General features: G+C 41.3%; 1 protein-coding gene across 1 annotated transcript in view; it reads left to right on the forward strand.

The window, feature by feature from the left end:
• Window positions 1-15,337: 15,337 nt before the first annotated feature.
• The window catches only part of UPP2 (uridine phosphorylase 2), a 65,220-nt gene continuing 56,660 nt past the window's right edge, over window positions 15,338-23,897 (forward strand). Inside the window, 2 exon segments of the mRNA XM_046659856.1 lie at window positions 15,338-15,461; window positions 18,989-19,050. Coding sequence (XP_046515812.1) covers window positions 15,338-15,461; window positions 18,989-19,050 — 186 coding nt within the window.

The raw sequence follows: 23,897 nt of genomic DNA on the forward strand, positions 1-23,897 counted from the left end.
TAGTGTATGCTAGAGGCTCTTTGGGGGATGGGTTTGCAGCTTTATCACGGCCTTCTCCAGAAACATCTGCCACTAGTATTTTAATGGATTGCTTTCATCCCCATAAGCAGTCAATGAATTTTACATTACTTTGGGGTAATCATTTTTTTGCATTAAAAATTATTTTAACTATGGTAAAAAAAATGTAACATGAAACTTACCATCTTAATAGTTTTCAAGTGTACAGTTCAGTGGCTATTAAGTACATTCACAGTGTTATGCAACCATCACCACCATCCATCTCCAGAAATTTTTTCCTCTTGCAAAATTGAATCTTGGTACCCACTAGACAGTAACTCTCCATTCCCACCTCCCTCCACTTCTGGCAGCCACCATTCCACTTTCTGTCTCTATGAGTCTGACTACTCCAAGTATCTCACATAAGTAGAATCATACTGTATTTGTCCTTTTGTGTCTGGCTTATTTTACTTAGCCTAATGTCCTCAAGGTTCATCCATGTTGTAGCATATGTCAGAATTTCATTCTTTTTTAAGGTTGAATAATATTCCATTGTATGTATAAACCACATTTTGTTTATCATTCATCCATCGAAGTACATTTGAGTAGCTTCTATTTTTTTGACTATTGTGAATAATGCTGCTATGAATATGAGTTGAGCTAATGAATTTTACATGGCACTCTGCTAAGCTCAGCACAGAGGAAACACAGAGGCAGCTCTCTAGGAGTTTCTATTTTAAAGTAACATCACATCTAGCCAGCAAATATGGCACAACAGCCAACACCTAATTCACTCATTTATTTGACATTTATTGAGAGCCTACTATGTACTTCACAATGTGTAGAAAAGAATTTGGCCTTATCCAGAGAAGTTCTGGACTTTGCCTTTGACTTCTGGGAGGTCATCTCTGGGACTTTGTTAAGTTATGCCTGATAGGAGTGTCTTTGTTTTCTTGGGGGCTTTGAGTCATACAGGATGGTCTAACAATGTGATTTATGGTGCAGGCTGGCCATATTCCTGTAGTCCTAGGGTGGCAGATGGCCACACACATATAAATCTTAGAATAGGGCTGGCCAGTCCAGAAAGATAAACAATATGTCTTAGGGTCAGGAGATATCAGTTGACCTAGAGACTGAGATTAACCATGTGGACAATCAATCAATCAAATCTTTTTGATGGAGCCCCAATAAAAACTCTGAACACCACAGCTTGGGAAAGTTTCCCTGGTTGGCAATACACAACACATATTGTGCTGAGAGAGTAACATGTCCTGACTCCACTGGTAGAGAAGAGAAGCTCTGCATTTGGTACTTCTGCTGAACTCTGCCCTATGAGCTTCTTCCCTTGTCTGATTTTAATCTGTATCATTTCCTTATAATAAACTATAAGAGCTTTCACTGAGTTCAATGCTTTCTTCTTGAGAATTTTCAAAACTGGGGGTGGTTTTGAGAACCCTCTGAACTTTCAGTTGGTGTCAGAAGTGAGGGCAATCTTGGGACTGTATCTTCTAAATTTTTAGTCATCATAGCTTCTCGCACCTAGGTATTGTGTTGGGCAGTGAGCATATGCTATTAAATACAACACAGCTCCCTAAAAGCAAGGAAATGGAGAAGTCAGATTTCCAAGTGCTAAGGACAGAATGTTGGAAGGCACTGAGGCATGAAATAGCACAGTGCATTTCTGAAATGGTAAGGAGTTTGGCATAGCTGGTTTTATTCTAGACTTCTCATGTTTCTCTATCTCAGTGAATGATATTTGCATCCATCTAGTTGGTCAAGCCAGCAATCTAGAAGTCATTCTTGACTTTTTTCTTTTCCTTAGCTTCTTTACCTATCCATCATCAAATCCCATTAATTTTACCTTCCCTATCTTTCAAGTCTATCTATGCCTCCCCATCTCCTCCACCACTGGCACCACCCTGGTCCGGGGTACCATCAGTCTCCACCTGCATCACAGCGATAGCTGTGTAACTAGTACACCAGGTTCACCCCATCCCTGTCAATCCACTCTCCACCCTGCAGCCAGAGTGATCTATCAAAAATACAAATCTGATGATGATGTCACTTCTTCCTCCCCACAAACCCTTCCCATTGCCATTAGAGAAAAGCAAAATCCTTGGCCTGGCTTCAAAGTCCTCTGGGGTCTTGTCCCCCCTGTTTCCCTCTGCCCACACCATACTCACCTCCCTCACTCTGTTCCAGTCACACTAATGGTTCAGTCTCTTGTACTCCACATGTTCCTTCCCACCATTAAGCCTTGGCACCTACTCTTCCCTCTACTCAGGATCCCATCTCCCTCATTCTTTGCCAGTTAACACACATTCTTCATATCTCAGCTCAGGTTTTAGGCCCTTGGAGCTGTCTTCCTTGACTAAGTGATGTCCCTCTAAAAGTGCTCTAATGGCACGATGAACTTCTCTTTTCAGAGTTAGTAAGTGAAAGAGAGCAGCAAGTTCAGGCATAACCAACTCCAGAGGCTCTAGCAATGTCCCAGGACCTCTCTCTCCGCTGTCCCTTATGTTGGCTTCTTTCTCAGCTAAGCTCTCTGCTCATGGCAAAGATTACGTTGTCCTCACAGCCAGTGATCCCAGTTTAAAAGCTCACAGAGCAATTTGACATTTATTTGTGTGATTATGTTTCTAACGTCTGTCTCTTTCCTGGATGGCAGGGGCACTTTGTACCCTGTGTACCTGGTGCATGTCCTGGCACAGAATGAACAAATGGATAGATGACGAGACCTCAGAGATGAGGGGGCGGGGTGGCAGAAGAGAGGAGAGGAAGGAGACAAGACCAAATGGGGAGCAATGATGCCTTTTGGACAACTTTCTGTGGATCCATCTCTGATTCTTTAAAATTAAGATGCAGTTAATATAAACAACATAGAAGCAGATGTCTCAAAATCAAAGTTTGGAGGAATTAAGAGGCCTTATTTCAACAATTACTATAATATGAAAAGGTTTTTAAAAAACATGCTTTATTTTTTAGGACAGTTTTACATTGTTACAAAACAATTGTTAAAAATTGAGATGATAGTTCAGAGTTCCCATATATCCACACCCAGTATTTCCCGTTAGTAACTTCATACATTAGTTTGGTACATTTGTTACAATTAATGAACCGATATTAATACATTATTATTAGCTATAATTCACAGTTTACTCAGATTTCCTTAGTTTTTTCCTACTGTCTTTTTTTCTGTTACAAGATCTTATATTAGCTTTCTACGGCTGCCATAAAAAATTTCAAACTGGGTGGCTTAAAACATTAGAAATTTACTGTCTCACGGTTCTGGAGGCTAGAAGCCTGAAATGAAGGTGTTGGTAGGGTTGTACTCCCACTAAAACCCATAGGGGAATCCTTTCTTGCCTCTTCCTAGCTTCTGGTGGTTTGCCGGCCTCTTTGGTATTCCTAGGCTTGCAGCTGCACAACTCCAATCCTTGCCTTTGTCATCAAATGGCGTTCTCCATGTGTCTCTGTCTTCACATGGCCATCTTCTTATAACGACACCAGCAGTATTGGATTCGGACCTACCCTACTCCAGTATGGTCTCATCTTAACTAATTACATTGCAATTACCCTATTTCCAAATACAGTCACATTCTAAGCTACTGGGGATTAAGACTCCAACATATCTTTTTTTGGGGACACATAATTCAATCCATAGCAAATCTCACCCAAGATCTCACATTACATTTAGTTGTCATGTCTCCTTAAGCTCCTCTTGGCTGTGACAGTTTCTCAGACTTTATTTTTTTTTCCAGTAATTTTATTGAGATCATAATGGTTTATAACTTTGTGTAAGACTTTCCTTGTTTGGGATGACCTTGACAGTTTTGAGGAATATTTGTCAGATATCTTGTCAGATGTCCCACTGTTGGAATTTATCTGATGTTTTTTGCATGATAAGACCAGGGCTATGTGTTACTGGGAGAGGACCACAGAGATAAAGTGATATCATCATCACGTTATATCAAGGCTACATACTATCAACATGACTTATCGCTTTTGGTGTTGACCTTGATCACCTGGCTGAGGCAGTGTTTGTCAGGGTCTCCACTGTAAAGTAGCCCTTTCTCCTCTTTCCACACTGTCCATTTGGGAAGGAAGCCACTATGCACAGCCCACACCTGAAGAGTGGGGAGTGCCGATGCTCCTGCACCTTTAGTGTGGCGTATCTACAGACATTATTTGTGAAATTTATCTGCATGGAAATTTGTCCTGTTTATTAATTTATTCAATCACTTATTTATATCAGCACTGACTTATGGATATTTATTTATACTTCAGGTTATAATCCAATACTACTTTATTTATTTTCTTGCTCAAATTGTTCCAGTTTGGCCAGTGAGAGCTCTTTCACTTGGCTCCTGTGTCCCTTTGACGTAATCCTAATCAAATTCTTTTGAGCACTTCCTTATTTTCTGGCTAAAATGTGCTCCAGGCTCATCTTGTAGATTTTCTTCTCCAGTATCAGCCATTTCTCCAAGGAGCCCTGGTTTCTTTTATTGGAGAATGATACTGGAAACCAAGATCTGGGCAATGAAAAGTGTTTTGGATAAAGTGAGTGAATGGCTCAGGAAGCTGAGAGGAAGAAGACAGTTATAGGCACACTACTCATGAAAAAGGGAGGAAGGGACTTGCTCAAGCCAAGCAAAGATTTCTTGATTAGAGGTCAGAGAGGTTAAATAGGAGAGAGAGGAGTGAAGGAATGTACATGAAGAGGACAGGTACAGAGGGGCCCAGAGTCAACCAGTCAGAGGTATCAAAGCAAATGGCTCTGTTATCAGCTGAGCCTGTTACTGCTGAGGAGGTCTCAATAATTGGTTAAAGATATCAACATTCCATTCCCTGCCCTGCCCCCCAAAACAACTCTCTAGTTGGTTGTAACACTTCAGGGTCTTGTGAGATCACAGATCCTTTCAAAAAGTCTATGCAAGATGGGAAAACACATGGTAGGGAATCTCTGCACTTACAGACTTTGTAGCCTAGTTCTAGCCGTTTAGTGAACTGACCATCAGGTAACCAAGCTGGTGCTCTCAGCCAGCTTTGTATTGGACATGAATGTCTATCAGCATTTCAATTATGAGGCTATTTGAATTGATGGTAAGGATGACTGGTCGTTCATCCATTCTGTCATTGAACTGAATGGTTAAACTCATTGAGCTTCTCCTGACTGTCAGCCCATGTAAAGTCATATTTTAACATGTGCCGTATTCGTATCTTGAAGGCAAGTTATGACCAACCTTGAGCACCTGCCTGGCACAAAGATAGGTTTTCATGGCAGACTTTGGCTCTGTTGGGCAAAGGCAAATAAACCTGTCCTAGGGGGGCTGTATAGAGTGCAGACTTTTTTAGTTCAAATGTTGGCTATCTGCGAGGTACATAACTTTAGTTATGTTTTTAATATCTCTAGGATTCAATAGCTGAAGAATGGGAATAATAAAACCTACTTCAAAAGATTATTCTGGGGGGAAAGAGATAATACGTCTGTAATGTCCTCAGTGCAGCGTCTGGCACACAGAGCTCTGGAGAGGCACACCTTGTTTCCTGGACTCCTCTCCCAAGTATGGCTTCCTTTTTAGCCCCCACCTTTTTCCTCCTCTCAAGCACTTAAGCCTTTGTCTCCTTCCCTAGTTGTTCATAGCTCCTAAATTCCGCCTTCTATTCAGGCCTCTCATCCCTCAAATGGCGCCATCTAAAATGGCTTCTAGCTCTTCACCACTCACCAAAACTCCCATTTCCTGAAATTCTGATCTCAGCCAGATGTTAAGAGAGAGCACTTTGCTTAGTTGGCTAAGGAATTCCATCATAAAGCGTAAATAGCTTACAGGAGTTAATATATTAATTAATACATTTTATTGATACATTAACACATATTATTTTGTTCAAGCTCATCTTGTGTGTGTGTGTGTGTGTGCACGTGTGTTCAGGGACTCTTCCCATGACTTGTGTCCAACCTGAGAGGCTGTAGAGCATGGTGATCAGGAATGCAGACTCTGGAATTAGTCTGCTGGTGTTCATATCCAGATCCAGTCCCATGTTAGCTCTGTGGCCTTATGCAGGTTATCTGGGCTTTCCCACTATGAGTGTCCTCTTCTCTACAATAAGTCTAATAATGTTGTTATAGGGTGAAATGAGATAATTCATGTACAGCATTTCAAAGAGTGCCTGGCACACGGTAAGTTGCCCAGTAAATGTTAGCTATCATCATAGTTGATAATCAATGTAGTCATTCCCCATCCTACCTCTGCTTTGAATCTCAGAAAAGGTGGGGCACAATTTCATACTTCTTCCTCAAAAGTTTCCTACTGATGAGAAAAGCATCTCCTCTTGTTTTGTCCATGACCAACGAACAAAAGTCCAAGAACTCAGCATCTAAGCAGAAAGTAATTTGAAGGTTCGTGCTAGGGACTGAATTGTGTCCCCTCCCCCACCTCCAAATTGATATGTTGAAGCCCTCACCTTCCATGGGATGGTATTTGGACATGGGGCCCTTGGGAGGTAAGCACGTTTAGGTGGGGTTATGAGAGTGGGATCTCATAATGTCAGTGCCCTTATAGGAAGAGATATCACTCTCTCTCTCTGCCATGTGATGGCACAGCAAGAAGGGAGCCGTCTGCAACCAGGAAGAGGGTCCTCATCAGAAACTGACCATGCGGGCACCCTGATCTCAGACTCCTAGCTTCCAGAACTGTGAGAAAATAAATATCTGCTTGTTAAGCCCCCCAGTCTATGGCGCTTTGTTATGGAAGCCCAAGGAGACTGATACAGTTTTAGTGATAAGATGATATTACAACCATTTAAGTATCAAATGTCCTTTCAGTGAACCAGTAAATCTTACAAATAAACTTTATGCATTGACATGTGATCTGGTTCACTTTGTCAATTATAGTCACAGGCTACAAGCCCAGTCAGATGTCTTTTAGATGAATCACAACATTGTTCTCTGAGCTCGATAAGAGCGTGGGAGTCCTTTGAATCACCTTCCCTAGCCTAGAGTGGTTAAGAGGTTTAGCAGAAGCCGCATAGCTGGAGGCCACGTTCTTTCCCTCCAAGGCCAGTGTTCTCTCTTCTCTCAGGTCTCAGTGCGTATCATCAGTCTCAAGGAGGCCCTGGTGGGCCTGTGGGGATGACTTAACTCAAACCAGAGCTCCTAGGAAGAGTACAAAGATTTCCTTTCCTAAGCTATCTTCATGTGCATGTGAGAAAACATCGCAGCATTGACCTTTAATTTGCACTCTAACTCAGAGATGTAAAGAAATTGTGGCTTATTTGTCTTCCATAACGGATCTAAACTTCCTCCTGAGTTCCACTCCACCTCCAGTGTGGGGAGTGGGGGTCCAGGGATTGGGGAGCTAGGACAATGGGTGGTGACACCTACATTTGCCAGTGAACAGGATCACTGTCTCTTCCATTTAAACAGTCGAGAATATTTACTATCTGGCTCTTCAGAGAAAGTTTGCTGACCACTGCTCTAGACCAGTGCTGTCCAATAGATCTTCCTGCAATGAGAGAAATATTTCATATCTTCACTTTCAGTACAGTAGCCATTAGCCACATATAGTTATTGAGCACTTGAAATATGGCTAGCGGGACTAAGGAACCAAATTTTCAATTTTATTTAATTTAGATAACTTTACGTTTTAATTTAAATAGTCTTATGTATCTAATGGCTACTGTATTGGACACTGCAGCTGTAGACACCCTGAACAGACCTTGGGGAGCCAGGAGTTCTGCCTCAAGATCTTCTCTGGCCACTTCCCTTGGCTTCTGCATTATTGCTCCTGGGACGTGTCACCAAGGTTTGTAACCAGGGGTGTGGTTTTTAACCAGGAGTTTGCAGCTTTCCTCAGGCAGTGAAGAGGAAGATGCTATTAATTCCTGATGTTCCAGATGCTTCCATAGCTATCGGATGTTTACCATCCAGTACCACCCATCCAGGCCCCAGGTTTTGACTCAGGGATAGGCTGCAAAGAGGAAACTATGTAACTTTCTTCTTCCACAGTCCGCTGGGTCTGGGAGGGTGGGTGTGCCTTCCTTTCTCATGTGGCTGGGACCTCCCACAAGAAGCTACATCCTCCTCCTCCCTGAGATCACATGCATTCTTTTCCCTTCCCAGAACCACCAGATGGATGAGCTGCAGAGACAGAAACTGGCTTAACTCTAAGGGAGATTCATCATACGGACATTCTAAAATACCGTTCTTGATAGGGCTGCTACCCTAACTTGATTTATATGAGGTTAGAAGCTTGACGATGCTCATATGCAACACACATTTGTTCAGTACCAAATGTTTCAAGCCTTCAATCCATTGCTAGAAAGTTCCCAATCTGCTTCTCTCTTTTTCCTCTCTCCCACCCCCAAGGTGACAAACACAGTTTCACAGTCATCCCTTTGAATCTGCTTCCGCAGTTTTAGAGAGAGTACCTGCAATATAACCATAGCCTTTTCTTGAATAATTTACATTTTTCTCAACTGTTACCTTTTCTGGAAGGCCTTTCCTGATCCCCTCACTTAGAAACACATCACTGGCCTGCCTGTGGCTGTACCTCCAGGCTCCTTCCTTGCTTTGTTATTCTCTGTAGCACTTATCACCTGTCAAACTCTGATTACCTGATTCACTAATTCCCCATCTCCCCCTTTAGAATATAGGCTGCATGAGAGCAGAATTCTCTGGTTCACTGCTGTATTCCCAGGACACAGATTACTGCCCGACAGAAGATAGCTACTCAAATGTTTTTGAATAAATAAAAACCTCAAGATTATACCTCACAGTATAACTTTGATGTTTAAAAACAAACAAAACTCCTCTGCCAGGGTGATGATGGAGAAGCCAAAGGAGAGAAAGGCTATACAGAAACCCTCTTCCTGCCTCTGTGGGGCTAGTGAGGGGCAGAAGCTGTAAAGGAACATGGAGTCCCACCTGCATCACGGATTAAGAAACCAAAATTTTGAGAAGTGAAATGATGACACATTACTGGCAAGAAGATATACAAACCCACATGCCCTATTTCCCAAATTCCAAGTTTTCACCATACCCATTCTTTACTTGATTATAAATACTGCAACCCACATTAATTTTTGAAGCTCATAATAAATAATAGGCAAATAATGCCTAAAATTTCAACAGTTATCAACTTTTGAAGGTGTCTTTTATTTTTTAATAAAGTAACTGGGTTGGGGGATTATTTAAGTTTCTGTTTCGAATTAACTGGAATGTTTTCTTTTCTTTTTTTTCTTGAGGAAGATTAGCCCTGAGCTAACATCTGCTGCCAATCCTCATCTTTTTGCTGAGGAAGACTGGCCCTGAGCTAACATCTGTGCCCATCTTCCTCTACTTTCCCTATGGGATGCCTGCCACAGCATGGCTTGCCAAGCGGTGCCATGTCTGCACCCGGGATCCGAACCATCGACCCCCAGGCCGCCAAGAAGCAGAACATGTGCACTTAACCGCTGTGCCATCAGGCTGGCCCCCTGGAATGTTTTCTTAATTATATTTTACCTTAGCATCTTTAAGCTGCAATGTATCTTTAAATTAGGCTTTTTTCTCAGGAAATAAAAGGGTTCTGGCAAACAAAATTTCAGAAGATTTATTTCAAATGAAATAATGTATAGAAAAGCATATCTTAAACCATGAAGTATTCTGCATTAGGAAGACATTTGGCAGCAGCAGCAGTTTTAAGAAAACTTTGAAATAAAGTTTTTTTTTCCTCACCATGCAGAGTATGAAATGATTTAAGACTTGGAAATTGCCTAACATTTAGTTACTTAATAAAAGTAGCATAGATTTCCCCTTCTGGTCAAGTGACGGGAATCTCTACAACTTCATCAGAGGGAAAGCAATGGCTGTGAAAATATAGGAGAAGGGATAAAATGGGAATCAATGGAATTGTTTTTGAGGAAGTAATTATAGATCGTGAAGTGCTGATTTGGTTTTAAGAGATTTTGAATGGGATTTTGCATGATGGTACACTTAATTGTCAGGGTAGTTGACCCAAGGAAGGACAAATCTTGATGACCTCCTGGCTATTTTCTTGCCACAGAGAATTATCCTAACACATTTCTCCCAAGTCTTCTGATTTTATGTCAATGAGCAAAGTGTATGCAATACAAACAGCCCAACTTCAGTGCAAATATTTGAGACAAATCAGCATTAAAGATAGGTTTATTTATTACCTCCAGTCTGTATCTTGTTTGAATATGACAGAGATGGGCGTAGGGGCAGAAGTAGCTCGTTTAAGCATACCCTTTCATTTCTCTGAGCCTCAGTTTCCTCATCTGTAAAATGAGGCAGACAGATGGTGAAGGATCACAAACTCAAATGATCACAGGGCCGTGATGGAGGAGTATGCGATCAGTGATTTGAAGTCTGTTTGATGTAAACAAATGGAGCTGGTTGTAGTTATTGGCATATATTTGTGTGAAGCCTGCTGCTGGGCTTAAGATTATATTATTATTGGGGGCCGGCCTGGTGGTGTAGTGGTTAAGTTCACATGCTCTCATGCTCTGCTTTGGCACCCCAGAGTTTGTGGGTTTGGATACTGAGTGTGGACCTATGCAATGTTCATCAAGCCATGTTGTGGTGGCATACTACATACAAAGTGAAGGAAGATTGGCACAGATGTTAGCTCAGGGCCACTCTTCCTCAGGCAAAAAGAGGAAGATTGGCTACAGATGTTGGCTCAGGGCCAATCTTCCTCACCCGCCCCCCCCCAAAAAAGATTATATTATTATTATGATGGAGTTACTAAGGACTGTGGTAAACCAGAACATGTGTGGCTTTTCTTAAAGCACTCACGTACAAAATTTTAAAACTCTTTGCTGTCCGTAGGGGCTGGGTTTGAGCGGAGGGCCTCCAGCTGGCTGCATCTGCGGCAAATGTTTGCTAAGGTACAAGAAATCACAGTCTATGAAGCCATATCTTTTCTTTTAGGAAATTGCTTTTGACACCCATCTGTGCAAGTTATTATTGCTTCTCAGCTCCAACTTTGTCCTTTTTGCTTGTTGTGTGAAGACTGAGCTGAGCCCTTTAAGTAGCTTTCCTATACCGGCTGCACAAGGTTAAGCTACGTCAGTATGTGGTGCTGGAGAGACATTGCAGGAGAAAGAGGTTTACTTCCTGATATCAATGAGCTCTCTTGGGGGGGCTTCTGCAGCGGGGGCAGCTTCCCCCATGCCCAGCTCGTGCAGGCGCACAGCTTCTCCAGCACCTGTCTCCTGTAGTGCCAGTGACTTGTCAAGCATTTGGCTCCTGCACTGCATACAGCTTCTCCAGTGTCTGCTACTGCAGAGCAGCAACTCCTTTAGTGCCCAGTCTGCCCTGTGGGTGATTTCTCAAGCACCTGGCTCCTGCAGCCCGGCAGCTTCTCCAGTGTCCAGTTCCTGCAGAGTGTGAAGCTTCTCCAGCACCCGGCTGCTACACAGTGGGTGACTTCTTAAGCCTCTCTCTACTGCAGTGCACACAGCTTCTCTAGTGCCTGGCTTCTGCAGTGCACTGTGGCCTGCAGCTTCCCCAGGAGGCATTTGGGCACTTTTGTAGCAGGCAGGATACCTCTGACAAGATACTTCCCTTTGGACAGCTTTCTCTGACATCCTAGAGGGAGGGTTTCCAGCAAGTTCCACTGGTGTGGCATCAGAGTGACTTCTTTGGCATTCTGTGAGCCACAGCCATGCCCTCCAGCGAGGTCTGGACCACGGTCTTGGGTGGAGCGGCTCTTTCCTGGGTGCTCTATCTTAGCCCTAAGGGTAGTGGCTTATTTTTATAACTCCTATTTCTATATTCTTTAGAGTTCTCTTCACTTCTTACTAGCTAATCCTTTGGTACTCTAATCTCTTCTTATAGTTAACAGTTCTTTATATTGAACTGTCCCTTGTTCAAATTACTGTGTGGTTTCTGTCACATGATTGGACCCAAATTGAACTACCCTGGGTCTCTCAGAAGCTCTTCTATTTAGGTTGGTGTCCTGTAGACAGGCCGTCCCTACCCATTCCAGATAAGACACCTCTACCTATGCCCTCCTGGAAATCAGACGTGCCTTGCAATATATGCTCGTCTCTTGACTTGAGAGAAGAATTCAACCCCATTTTATAGATGAGATGCCTGAGAACAAGAAAAGTTATATGATTTTCTTATGATCACATAGCCAGTTAATTATGAAACTGGGAATAGAACCCTAGTATCCTGACTCCCAATCTGGTGCTCTTTCCTCTCTGCCACATGGACATTATTCATCAAAAATATTAATTAAGCAACTATTTGCATGTGGCCCTATAAAATACTCAAATTACAAAAATTTGATCTTAGATGTGCTTCTCAGGTGGAGTGAGTAGGAGTTGGGGAAAAAGTGTGGAATTTAGGATCTGAGAGACATGGACTATTTTACCACCTGAGGGTCCTGGGGCAAAAGGACTAAGATTGTTGCAAAATAGAAATATCCACATTATGAAGTTGTTCTGAAGAGGAGAGAAGATCACACACGTGGAGCACCTACCATTAGACACATTTAGGGGAACCAGACAAATAAAAAGGCGATTAAATCATGCAGAATTCATTCCATTTCACTTAATTATTTTCCCCACTTGCATATCTTTCCCAAGTGTATTTTATTTTATTTTTTAAAAATTATGAAAAGTCATGATTTTATTTACACTGACACAGTTATATGATTTTACACTAAGACAAAATGAGAGATAATACACACGTCCTCAAGAAAGAGGGCACTTGTTGGTACAGGTTTATAAAACTGCATTCTTTCTTCCCCTCTAGCTTCATTGAGGTGTAATTGACAAATGAAAACTGCCTGTATTTAATGTGTATAACCTGATGTTTTAATATACATATACATTGTGGAATAATCACCATAACCAAGCTAATTAACATATTCATCACCTCATATAATTACCATTTTCTTTCTTTCTTTTTTTTCTTCCTTCCTTCTTTCCCACCTTCCTTCCTTCCTGTGGTGAGAACACAAGATTTACCCTCTCAGCAAATTTCCAGTGTACAATTCAGTATTGTTAACTATAGTCACATCGCTGTACACTTGATCTCCAGAGCTTATTCATCTTGTATAACTGAAACTTTGTAACCCTTGACCAGCATGTCCCCATTTTGAACCCTCTCTTCCCCTCCCTCGACAACCACCATTCAACTCTGCTTTGATGAGTTTGATTATTTTATATTCCACATATGAATGAGATCTGTTGGCATTTGTCTTTCTGTGCCTGGCTTCTTTCACTTAGCTTAATGTCCTTAAGTTTCATATATGTTGTTGCAAATGACAGAATTTTCTTCTTTTTTAAGGCTGAATAATATTCCATTGCATGTATATACCACATGTTCTTTATCCATTCATCTTTCACCAGACATGTACGTTGTTTCCATATCCTGGCTATTGTGAATAATGCTGCAACGAACATAGGAGTATGGATATCTCTTCCAGATCCTGATTTTATTTCCCTTGGATGTATATCCAGAATTCCACATTTATTTTAAGAAAAAAGGAGTTTAAAAAAAGGTTGTCTTTGCTCTCCAATAGCGAGTGTGCATGTAGTAGAGAAAGGCCAAATGAGTTAGTCACTGCGAAAGGGTGAGCTCCATGCTGCCTGATTCATTGTTACTTCACATAATCAGTGTGGATAAATGGAAAGCTAACTGCATTCAGTGAAACACTTCAGGGGAATCACTTTCCTGTATGTCAGGCGCTATTTGCACAGAGACATCCAGGCTGTTCAGTGTAATCACCTTCTGTGTTTGAAGTCTGACTCTCTGAGGCAGGGCCTTGCTTAGATGCAACACAGCCAGGTAAAGATGCTGGGCCCTAGCTCCGCAGCTCTCCTGGACTCTCCCCTTCAAAGCCTTCTTATTTGACTAAGAGATTCGATTTCATTTCACATTTCTTTATTTTCATGTTCCATAATTTTTTTTAAAAAGAGTGTGTTAATAAGATGATAAATGGTATTAGGATAATAATTGCCATCCTTTACCATGTGCTTATAAACCAAGTATTTAATATATATTTTCTCACTTTATCTTCCCAACACTCCTATGTGGTAATTACTATTATTTCCACTTTACAAGGAAAAAAAACCCCAAAAACTAAAGTTTGGAAAGAATGTGAGCTTGCCCAATGATAAATGGATCCATTTGGCTTAAAAAAAAATTATCTTTTCAGTACACCATATTGCTTCTGTGGGTACAGTTTGTTAGTCTACCATTTTGAAACAGAACAGCATCCATACTCTGTGATAGAAGTGTGCTTACTGTTTCCAGAGTCAAGAGTACGGCTTTTCTCTGAATACAATGACTCGACATTTGTCCACACACTGATTATACTCAAGGACAATGCATCATTTGGTATATCGTTGGTCTATTTTGATAAATCTCGATGCTCTACTCTCTTCAAGCTTAGGAAAGCCACAGTGCTCTTTCCTGTCGAGCTCAACTCAGATCAAAATTTACCAAACTTCGCAAATGATTTTTTTTTCTACTTTGAAACAGAATCATGACACTTTTCTCAAAATCCCAGCCTCTGCATTTTGTTCACCAGACTATGCTTTCTTTGATGTGGGAATGAAGATGCGATTAAGGCAAAGAAGTAGAGGACTGGAGTTTAGAGGGAACATCTCTGCTCCCTGTTTTCCTGACCCTTCCCTCACTTCCACAAAGGAGGAAGAGTCAGGCTCTGATGAGAGGAGAAGGAAGACTTCCCATGTCCTGGGTTATTTGTTAGAAAGCCACATATCGCAACACTTTAAAAGTATTCATTTAAAGTCATTTACTTTAAAATATTTTCAAATAAAATTTAGTGTTAAAAATGTAGTGTGCTATGCCTGTGTCCTATTCTAAAGTTGATTTGCAGTGTTGCTACACTTCGAATGTGTTAGAGACATAAAAATGAAGCATTACCAGGAAAATAAAAGAATAGATACGTTCTCATAAAGTAAATTACAGAAAATACCAGAATTGTGTGAAATGCTGATATTTGAAAAACATGATCATAAGTCCAAAAACTGCTTTTGCCAATTCTTTAGTGCTCAACAGAGAGAGACGCTATTTTTAGTGCCTAACAAAAATCAAGTCTATTTTAAAGAAAAACTTATGTCCTAAACCATATTCTTTGTATTGGACCATGTTTTTCTTTTGCCTGAGGACCAAGTTAGTTAAAAAATCCTTCCTAATTTTTACAGTGTTGTCTTTGCTTATTAAACAGAGCATGTGCAAGCAACAGGGAGTACCGAGCTACATGGACATCTTCTAAAATGAAACAAAAAGAGTATTGTGTAACAGTTAACATGGGTGAGCTTTAAGGAATGAAAGACCTAACCCTAAGTTTCAGAAATGAAGACTGTCAGCTCACAAGCTGCTGCCCTCGTGGCCCAGCGAGGATCACCCCTGGATCAGACCCTCATGGCGAGGTGCTGGGGTTTGGAGGACGCAGACTCATGGTCCTGGCCTGCAAGAGGTGGGAGTTGGGCCTGAAACCCTGCATTAAGCTGGCACCTTGCAAATTCTGTACCTTCAGTAAAGGAGAATTAAACATGCCAATGACGTGACGTGTCTTGAAATGCAAAGGGAGTTTGTCTCTGTCAGGAAATGTGGACAGAAAAACTGTTTCTAGTGAGAAACGGAAACTAAGTATGGCGTGGGATTGTAGAACAATTTTTGCTAGCTACATGGTGCAGAAATCCTCAGGAGAAGACGCTAATGTAAATCAGGTCCTAGACTGGGGATGCCCTTGGAGCTCCCGGCAGAAGCAAATACAAAACCACTCCCTAGGGAAACTTTCATAAACCAATGTGCCAGACATGCACAGAAAAAACAAATATGGGCCCCAAAATAAAAATTATAGATAACATGAGGAAACAATTCCTTATGAGAGAAATCAGCAGACACACCAACAGGAAGATGAGCACTGTAAGAACTTGAGATAATTAAACAATCTGAAAGAAGTTACAAAATAGCTATGTTTAAATGACTAAGTAGACAAAAGATGGAATAGAAATAATAGGACACAATTTAAAAAGAATAGGCAAATTTGAAAAATTAACAATTAGAATATCTATAAATAGAAAAACACTCATTGAGAAAAAAAAATCTCAGTGGATGGTGTATCAGTTCTCTGTTGTCACAATAATGCTATTGCCTAGGACCTGAGACCATACAACAAGTGCTTATTGCTCACGTGCCTGGGGTCAGCTGGGGCTGGCAAGGTGGCTCTGCTGTCCTTGGCTGGGCTTGCTCACTTATGGCTGGGTCAGGTGGCTGTTGGCTGAGCTAGGCTGGCCTCAGTGGGGGTGACCCGGCTCTGTTCTTTGTGCTCCTCACCCTCCAGCAACTAGCCTGCGTATGTTCTCATGACAATGATGGGAGCACAGGGGCATGAACAACTGGCACACGGTCACTTCTGCCCCATTTTCACGATCAAAATAGTGACATGGCCAAGTCCAGAGTCAAGAGGTAGGGCAAGTCACCCTATTTATGGTGAGAGGGCATTGCACTGCACAGTCGTATGGAATAAGTTGTGGATACAGGGAGAAATGAAGAATTGAGGATGTTACCGCAATAGATTGCTGATAGGAGAAACAGCTGGCTAAACACACCCAAGCAGAGAATGAGTAAAGAAGAAAGACCTGAGAAAATCCCTCCATCTACAGCAGAGAAGTAGAGAGAGAGAACCTATGAAACAGTTAGATGTTAGGACAGACTGAGATGGCCTAACGTACATCTAACAGAAGTGCCAGAGGAGACTTATATTCAAGAGAGAAATTGTGAGAATTTTCCAGAGTTTTTAACAGGCATGCTTTCTTATCATTTGGAAGCACAATAAGCCCTGAGAAGAACTTATTTTTTAAAAAGTCACACCTAAACACACTTTAGTAAAACTTCAAAATATAAAGAGAAAATCTAAAAGCCACCAGGAAGAATAGACGGGTTACTTATGAAGAGACAACAAATAAATGAACGCAAACTTTTCATCAGCAACAATAGGTACCAGAAGTCAATGAGCTAATATTCTATGAGTGCTGAGGGCAAATAACCACCTATCCAGAATTCTATAACATACTAAATAATTAGTGAAAACTGAGGGCAAAATGAAGACATTTTTCAGACAAAAGCCCATGCTGAAGAACTGTTACCTAACATGCTTTAGAAAGAAAGATCTGAGAAGCAACGGTAATCGAAGACGTTGGTAGACGTGGATAATTTAAGTTATTATTAACTGGAAATAAAACAGTAACCATAATAAGGACTAATGCGGAGGAGGCATGAAAACAGAGTAGATTAAGTTACTTCACAAGGAAAATGAGAAGTTGCAACTAAAGTTAATGTTCCAAGTTCTTCGTGTTATTCAGGAGAAGAATAGAAATACTAATAAACCATAAACTTTAAGTCAAGTGTGCTTGTTAAGATGTAAGAGTAACTATTGAAACAACAGGAATAGAATATATATATTTAATATATATTTATATCTATAATTCGAAGCACACAATGAGATAGAAGAAATGAATAAAAATATATCAGTAATCGTAATATTTGTAAATGTATTAAACCAGATAAAAAATGCTTAACCTCGCTAATAATCAGGGAAATGTAAGATGAAGCAAAGAGATAGCATTTTCTAACCATTGCATTGGCAAAAGAATTATATGGCTAATAACACCAGATTTATTGCCAAAGATAGGGGAAAATGGGACACATTATACACAGGAGGCATAAGTTTAACTTGGTATAACTACTTTGTAGGGCAGTGTACTACTACGTAGTAAAATTGAATACATGCAAACATATGACCAGATCTTAGAGAAACTGTCAAGTGCATACTCAAGTGATATACCTAAGGTTCACAGGGGAAAATTGGAAGCAACCTAAAAAATATGTTATAAAGCAACCTAAAAACAGTAAGTTGTAAAAAATATATAGTACACACTCTCTCTCTCTTTTTATATATATATATATACATATATATATATATAAATACACACACATACACACGCACACACGAGCAGGTTTAAAGTTGTATATATATAACCTGCTTATGTAGTTATAAGTACATACTCACAAGTAAAAGTTTCAAAATGTGCCCCAAAGGATCCACTAACTTTAGGGCAGTGGTTACCTCTGGGAAGAAAGCAAAAGGAATCTAAAGTTAACAAAGGTGAAGAAGGCTTCAATGGATTCTTTTTTTAAAAAAAAAAATCTATGTTATATATGGCAAGATGTTAGCAATTGTTAAATTTGTGTGGCAACTACACAGCCATCTGTTACAGCTGCACATTTCTATATGTTTGAAATACTTCATAAGTAAAAATTTAAAGAATACTGACTAACGTAAAATAGTCAGAGAAACACCAGCAGTCATCAGAACAGAAGATGAAATGCAAAGCCACGGTGAAGTGTTCAAAAGACTCACACTTTCGAAAAGTCATGACATTCCCAAGGTGAGGCATTAACAGAAATGTGAACGTGACCATGATTGTGTACTGGAGATTTTCTACTTCTTTAGAAAAAAATTAATGTTTAACTCAATGTATTGCACTTAGCAGTGTTAGGAGAGTCCCATAAAACATGCTGTTCTCTGTCACTCAGCAAAATCCAAATTAGAATCAGTCAGCTTTGAAATTTCATGACTTTCTGGGCCCGGAGTTCACCACCTCCACGATGTATTAGCATTATTTTCCCATCTAAGTCTTCTTGGGCAGCAGCAGTAATAACCTTGGATTTTTGTTAGGACTGATTAGGTCAGGACTGAACCTTCCTTGGGTTTCAAGGAAAATAGTACCCACTCTCACTTCTGGGTGGGGTTTGTCAGACTCACAGAGCTCCTGTCCAGCTGCAAGTCTGATTTTCCAGTGTGGTTCGCTTCCCAGTTGGAGCACGTTCGTCTGATGCTGAACATAAACACGGGCTTTAATCTTCCAGTCACTGGAATGGGCGAGCCACAGGCAATCAGGAGACCCTCAGCCTCGGGTCTTTTAATTCCCTTTTCAGGGACTGCTCACAAGCAGCCAGCACTTGCTTCAGATAGTATTGAATTGGATCCAGCTTTTGGGGTAAAATCATAAGGAAAGAGTAAGCCTGAGATAAACTGTAAATTAGTGTGTGTGAGGCACATTTTAAAGATCAATTTAAATTTTGGCAATGAGATGATTTTAAAATCAGCATTAGGACTGGACTATCATTTTAATGGGGCATCCACATAACAGCCCCCTCCCACTATGGCTTAGCTATGCACCAATTTCCTGTAAGTGAGGGAAATCAACAACCATTATGACCAGCAGGGTAAGATGTTGCAGAGAGATGCTCCTCACAATCCTACTTCACCTTTAAGACCCAGACCAAATTCCCTTCTCTTTTTTTAAAAAAAATATATTTATTGACTTAGCAGATTTCTTTCTTTCTTTCTTTCTTTTTTTGTGAGGAAGATTGGCCATGAGCTAACATCTGTGCCAATCTTCCTCTATTTTGTATACAGGATGCCGCCACAGCATGGTTTGACGAGTGGCATGTAGATCTGTGCCCAGGATCCAAACCTGTGAACCCCAGGCCGCCAAAGCGGAGTGTGAAAACTTAACCACTCTGCCACTGGGCCGGCCCCCAAATTCCCCTCTCTTGTTGACGTCACTCTCCTTGGACTCTCGTCTGCCTTAAAAGACTCCAACATTTAGAAACAGTGGTGAAATAGAAAGAGTTCCCTTGGCTTTGTAGCCGGGTAGACGTAGGTCTGAATTCCAGTCTCAATTTACTCACTGTACGATCTCAGTCACCTCGTTTAACCTCTCTGGACTCCATTTCCTCATCTGAAAATTGGGGAAATAATAATACTCATCTCGAGATGTTGTTGGGAGGGTAAAGGAGATAGTTCACAGCCTGGCCAGGGGGAATGTTGAATTAATCACTGTTGTTACAATCATTCTTCATCTTATTGTTCTTTCAATTATTTTTCCTTATCCTTCAGATTTCCATTCCAAGTCCCATTTTGAACTTAGAGAAAAGCTTTGTAATTTTATTTCTGACTGCTATTGATTTGAAATATCATGCTTCATTTCCAATAAATTAGCTTTTCTTGAACTTTTGTTTGATATCCTGTGCCTCACGTTTCCTTTTCTCAAACATCATTAACAACAGAAACATTCTAAAAATTGAAGTCAATCATATGCAGAAGTCAAGTGTTTTCAGTCTTAAGTGCCTCTGTTGACCAAGCCCCTTGAGGTGCTACTGACCTTCACTGGCTTCTTAGAGGGGTCTGTTGGTTCATTGGTCAACAGTGACCCGGCCACTTGAGGCACTGGTGTTGGTTAAGGTCAGCCATTGGGGAACAGAAAATTTCAGCTTTGGTCGCATTGTGGAAGTCATATTCCCAGTAAGAAAGGCCACCAAAGCAGCCAGGGTAGTTGTAAGTTAAATCATTTTCATTTGGAGATTGTCAGAAGAATGAGCCTGAGAACAAGGATCATTCTTTTATATCATTATGCAACTTCAAGCATGATCAAACTTCAGCATATAGCACATGCTTAATAGTCACTTACTGTGTGGTAAGTATGACACCTCCCATGTGGAGTCTTCATTGACTCTGAAACAGAATATTATGAACTAAATGTGTCCCCCCGAAATTCATATGCTGAAATCCTAACCCAAGGTGATGGTATTATAAGGCGGGGCCTTTGGGAGGTGATTAGGTCATGAGGGTGGAGTCCTGATGGATGGGCTTAGCGCTCTTATGAAAGGGACCCCAGAGAACTCTCTTGTCCTTTTTCTGCCATGTGAGGACACAGGGAGAAGGCAGCAGTCTGTGAACCAGGAAGCATCTCTCACCAGACACTGAATCTGCTGGCACCTTGATCTTGGACTTCCCAGCCTCCAGAACTGTGAGAAATAAATGTTATTTAAGCTGCCCAGTCTGTAGTATTTAGTTGTTGCAGCTCAAATAGACTAAGAAACAGACTCTATCTCGAATGGTTGACAATAGTCAAGTCCTCCCCTTGTCCCACAAAAGCCCTGTAAGTAAATGTCTTTATGACCTGAAACTTGTTCTTTTATTTATTATTTTTAATCTTATCCAAAGAGAAGCACCTGGTTATACATACTTTAAATATTAGGAAACGTAATTCTGGAAGGAAAACCAAATCAATGAAGTTTTATATATCAAGAGGAGTTATTTTCCTAAAGCAAATTTCAACTTTGTAAAGATTTCAGATGTTAGTGCTCTGTGGGTTCAGGAAAATGTGTCATTGTCTTGTATTTTTAATTTTGTACACAATTACTGAACTTTTAAAACATAACCACAGGGACTCCAGCATCCCCTGGGACTGCAAACTGGAGGCTGCAGTGCTATGCACAGTCTGGGGAGGCTGTCATCCTCCCCAGGGTCTCAGAATGGGTCCCCTTCCAACTAGTGGACCCTTCAAGGGACCCTGCTCATGACAAAGTCTCTTTCTGCCCACCCTCTGCATGGCCCTGCCTAGAAGAGTGTCATATAGACCGAGTACCGCATTTTAACAGAATCAAGAGCTCTAAAGAAGAACAATAGAAATACTGTGGTGCTCCTGGCATTTCTCCTAGGGAGTCAATTCTTATTGCTTATAATTGTAATGGAGCTAGCACTTTTGAAACACATTACTAAGCTCTCTTTTCCTTTCTGTGTACATGACCATTTTCATAGTCCACACCCCACCTATCTGCTGGAGGATGGGAGCTAGAGGAGGCAATTGGGATTCTGTGAATAGGAATTTTGAGTCCTTAGTGAGGCAGTATGAGGAAAAATAAGGATTTTAAAAATGCTTATGTTTCCATTAACATATCAAAAGCTAGGCCTGGTGTACTTGAACATGGAGAGTGCTAGAAGCCAGGGAGAATTCACAATATGATATAAGAGTATTTCACATCAGACAGATGGGAAAGGTAGAAAGAGGTCCTCACCTTCTAGTTATGAGTGAGAGGGCAGGAGAAGTAGAGCAAGAAGGTCAGAGAAAGGTCCTTGGTCACCATTCATCCTGGCAGATGAAATTCAAGGAAGAGAGTATTATATAAATATCCAACTAGGCATAGGTCAGCCTGCGAACACTGGAGCCAGTGGATGCTCCATATTCGGCTCGGGGCCACATGCAACATGGTGTGAGGGAATTAGTGCAGCTACGGTGGAGAGAGAAATCGGCACAGACAGCCAGAGACACCACCAGAGGCTCCCCAAAGCCTAAGTTTGGCCTGCAGTGGCCTGAAAGTTTCCAAGTGCTGTCACGAGAGAAGCAGAGGTTCTTGGATGTCAGAGGCCAGGGGACTAAACAAAGGGGCCACAGGGAAGGGAACTTTGAGGCTGGAGACACACAATAGAGGCCACAGATTTCAGAGACGGGTGCCAACCTGATGTTCTATTAGCGCTAGATGGGATTAGCTGCATCTCAGTGGCCCCATTAAGGGACTCAGACCAACCCAAGTAGCCATGGATTCCTCACAAGGGCACAGTGGACAACACCTGACCTGCCACCTCACAGTGGAGCAAAAGGACAGTGAGAGGAACTGAGCACATGGATCTGGGAGCCTCCTCTCCTCGCTGCCAAGAAATCAAGTAAGCCCCTTCTCACGTACGCAATCGGGTAGATGTCCTCTCAAAGAGGAGCAGTGAGCAGAGACGGGAAATGGAGGAGACATGGCGTGTATCTGAAAGAGGACAAGTCATCTAAGTGAGACTATTTAAACCAAAGGCATGAAGATGCTATTGACTGGCAAATTTCAAATCACTACCCTCCACCCCACCTTCAGGACACTGGGCAGAGTGTGAAAGACTGGATGCCTAGTAGGAAAGAAGGTATGTTTTCTTTGCACCTATGTGCAAAAATGGTGAGATGCACCAAAAAGAAAACAGTTGTGTGTCTTTTAATAGCCTCTTCTTCATAAAAGGATTTGAGGCAACTACGATCTATGTAGTATTGGAAAATAAACACTTAAGGAAAGGATCCAAAGATTCAGTAAGTTTTAGTTATTGGGCATGAAGAATAAATGAGGACAATACACTTAATACAGGCGTTTCAACATACAGAATGTTAGTAGGAGAGATGTGGTAACTTGTGTCTTCTCTGTTCAACATTTTTGTGGAAGAAATCAGAGAAGCAAGAAATGTCTTAGTCATACCTGTGTCGCTGGCACTTTCTAGACTTCCTGGAGCATAGTGTATGCTCAGCAAATATTTGTTCATGAATAAATGAAAAAATAAACTGCTTAGCACCAGAATGGATAACTTAAGACATTTTTGAGCTCTTCCAAGCCCTTGATAGTGCTATGGGCTAAATAGTGGAGTGGGGGGATCTTGTGTGGCACAAGGTAGGGGCTCTTTGTTACCTCATCCCCACTCCGAGAGACCTGCCACAGAAAGAGGGAAAAAGGAAGGAGTGGATACGAAGACTTTGCTGTGTATCCCACCCCTATCTCCCACAGGCTGTGAGGCTGGTTTTAGGGAGGGGTGTGTGTGTATCTGTATGTGTGTGATTATTTCCTAGGTAGGGGTGATCACAGCTGCATCCTTAGGTGAACTGATATGACCTTCGGCGGGTACCTCATGGAGAGGCATCCTAGAGCAGAGACTCTGGGTCCAGAGCAGAAGGGCTCGGTCTGGGAGGAAGGAAGGGAGCACCCAGGCATGAGCTCAGGGAGGCAGGCCCAGCCGAGTGGGCCCAGGGGACCATTTTGTCTAAAATTAGACTTTATATACATATCTACATAAACTCACGGAATGTACTGAAAGAAGGAGAAGAACATAATATACCTTTAAACTTGTGTTCCATTAAACTAACAATGTGTGATGGATTGACATATTTTTTAATAAGCCCTGTAATGTCTTTGTGAACAGCACCAAGAGAGTTAAGATGCCAATTCATTAAACGTAAACATTTAAAGTATATTATTA

Source organism: Equus quagga, chromosome 4 (genome assembly GCF_021613505.1).
Source record: "Equus quagga isolate Etosha38 chromosome 4, UCLA_HA_Equagga_1.0, whole genome shotgun sequence".
In the NCBI taxonomy this organism is placed as follows: domain Eukaryota; kingdom Metazoa; phylum Chordata; class Mammalia; order Perissodactyla; family Equidae; genus Equus; species Equus quagga.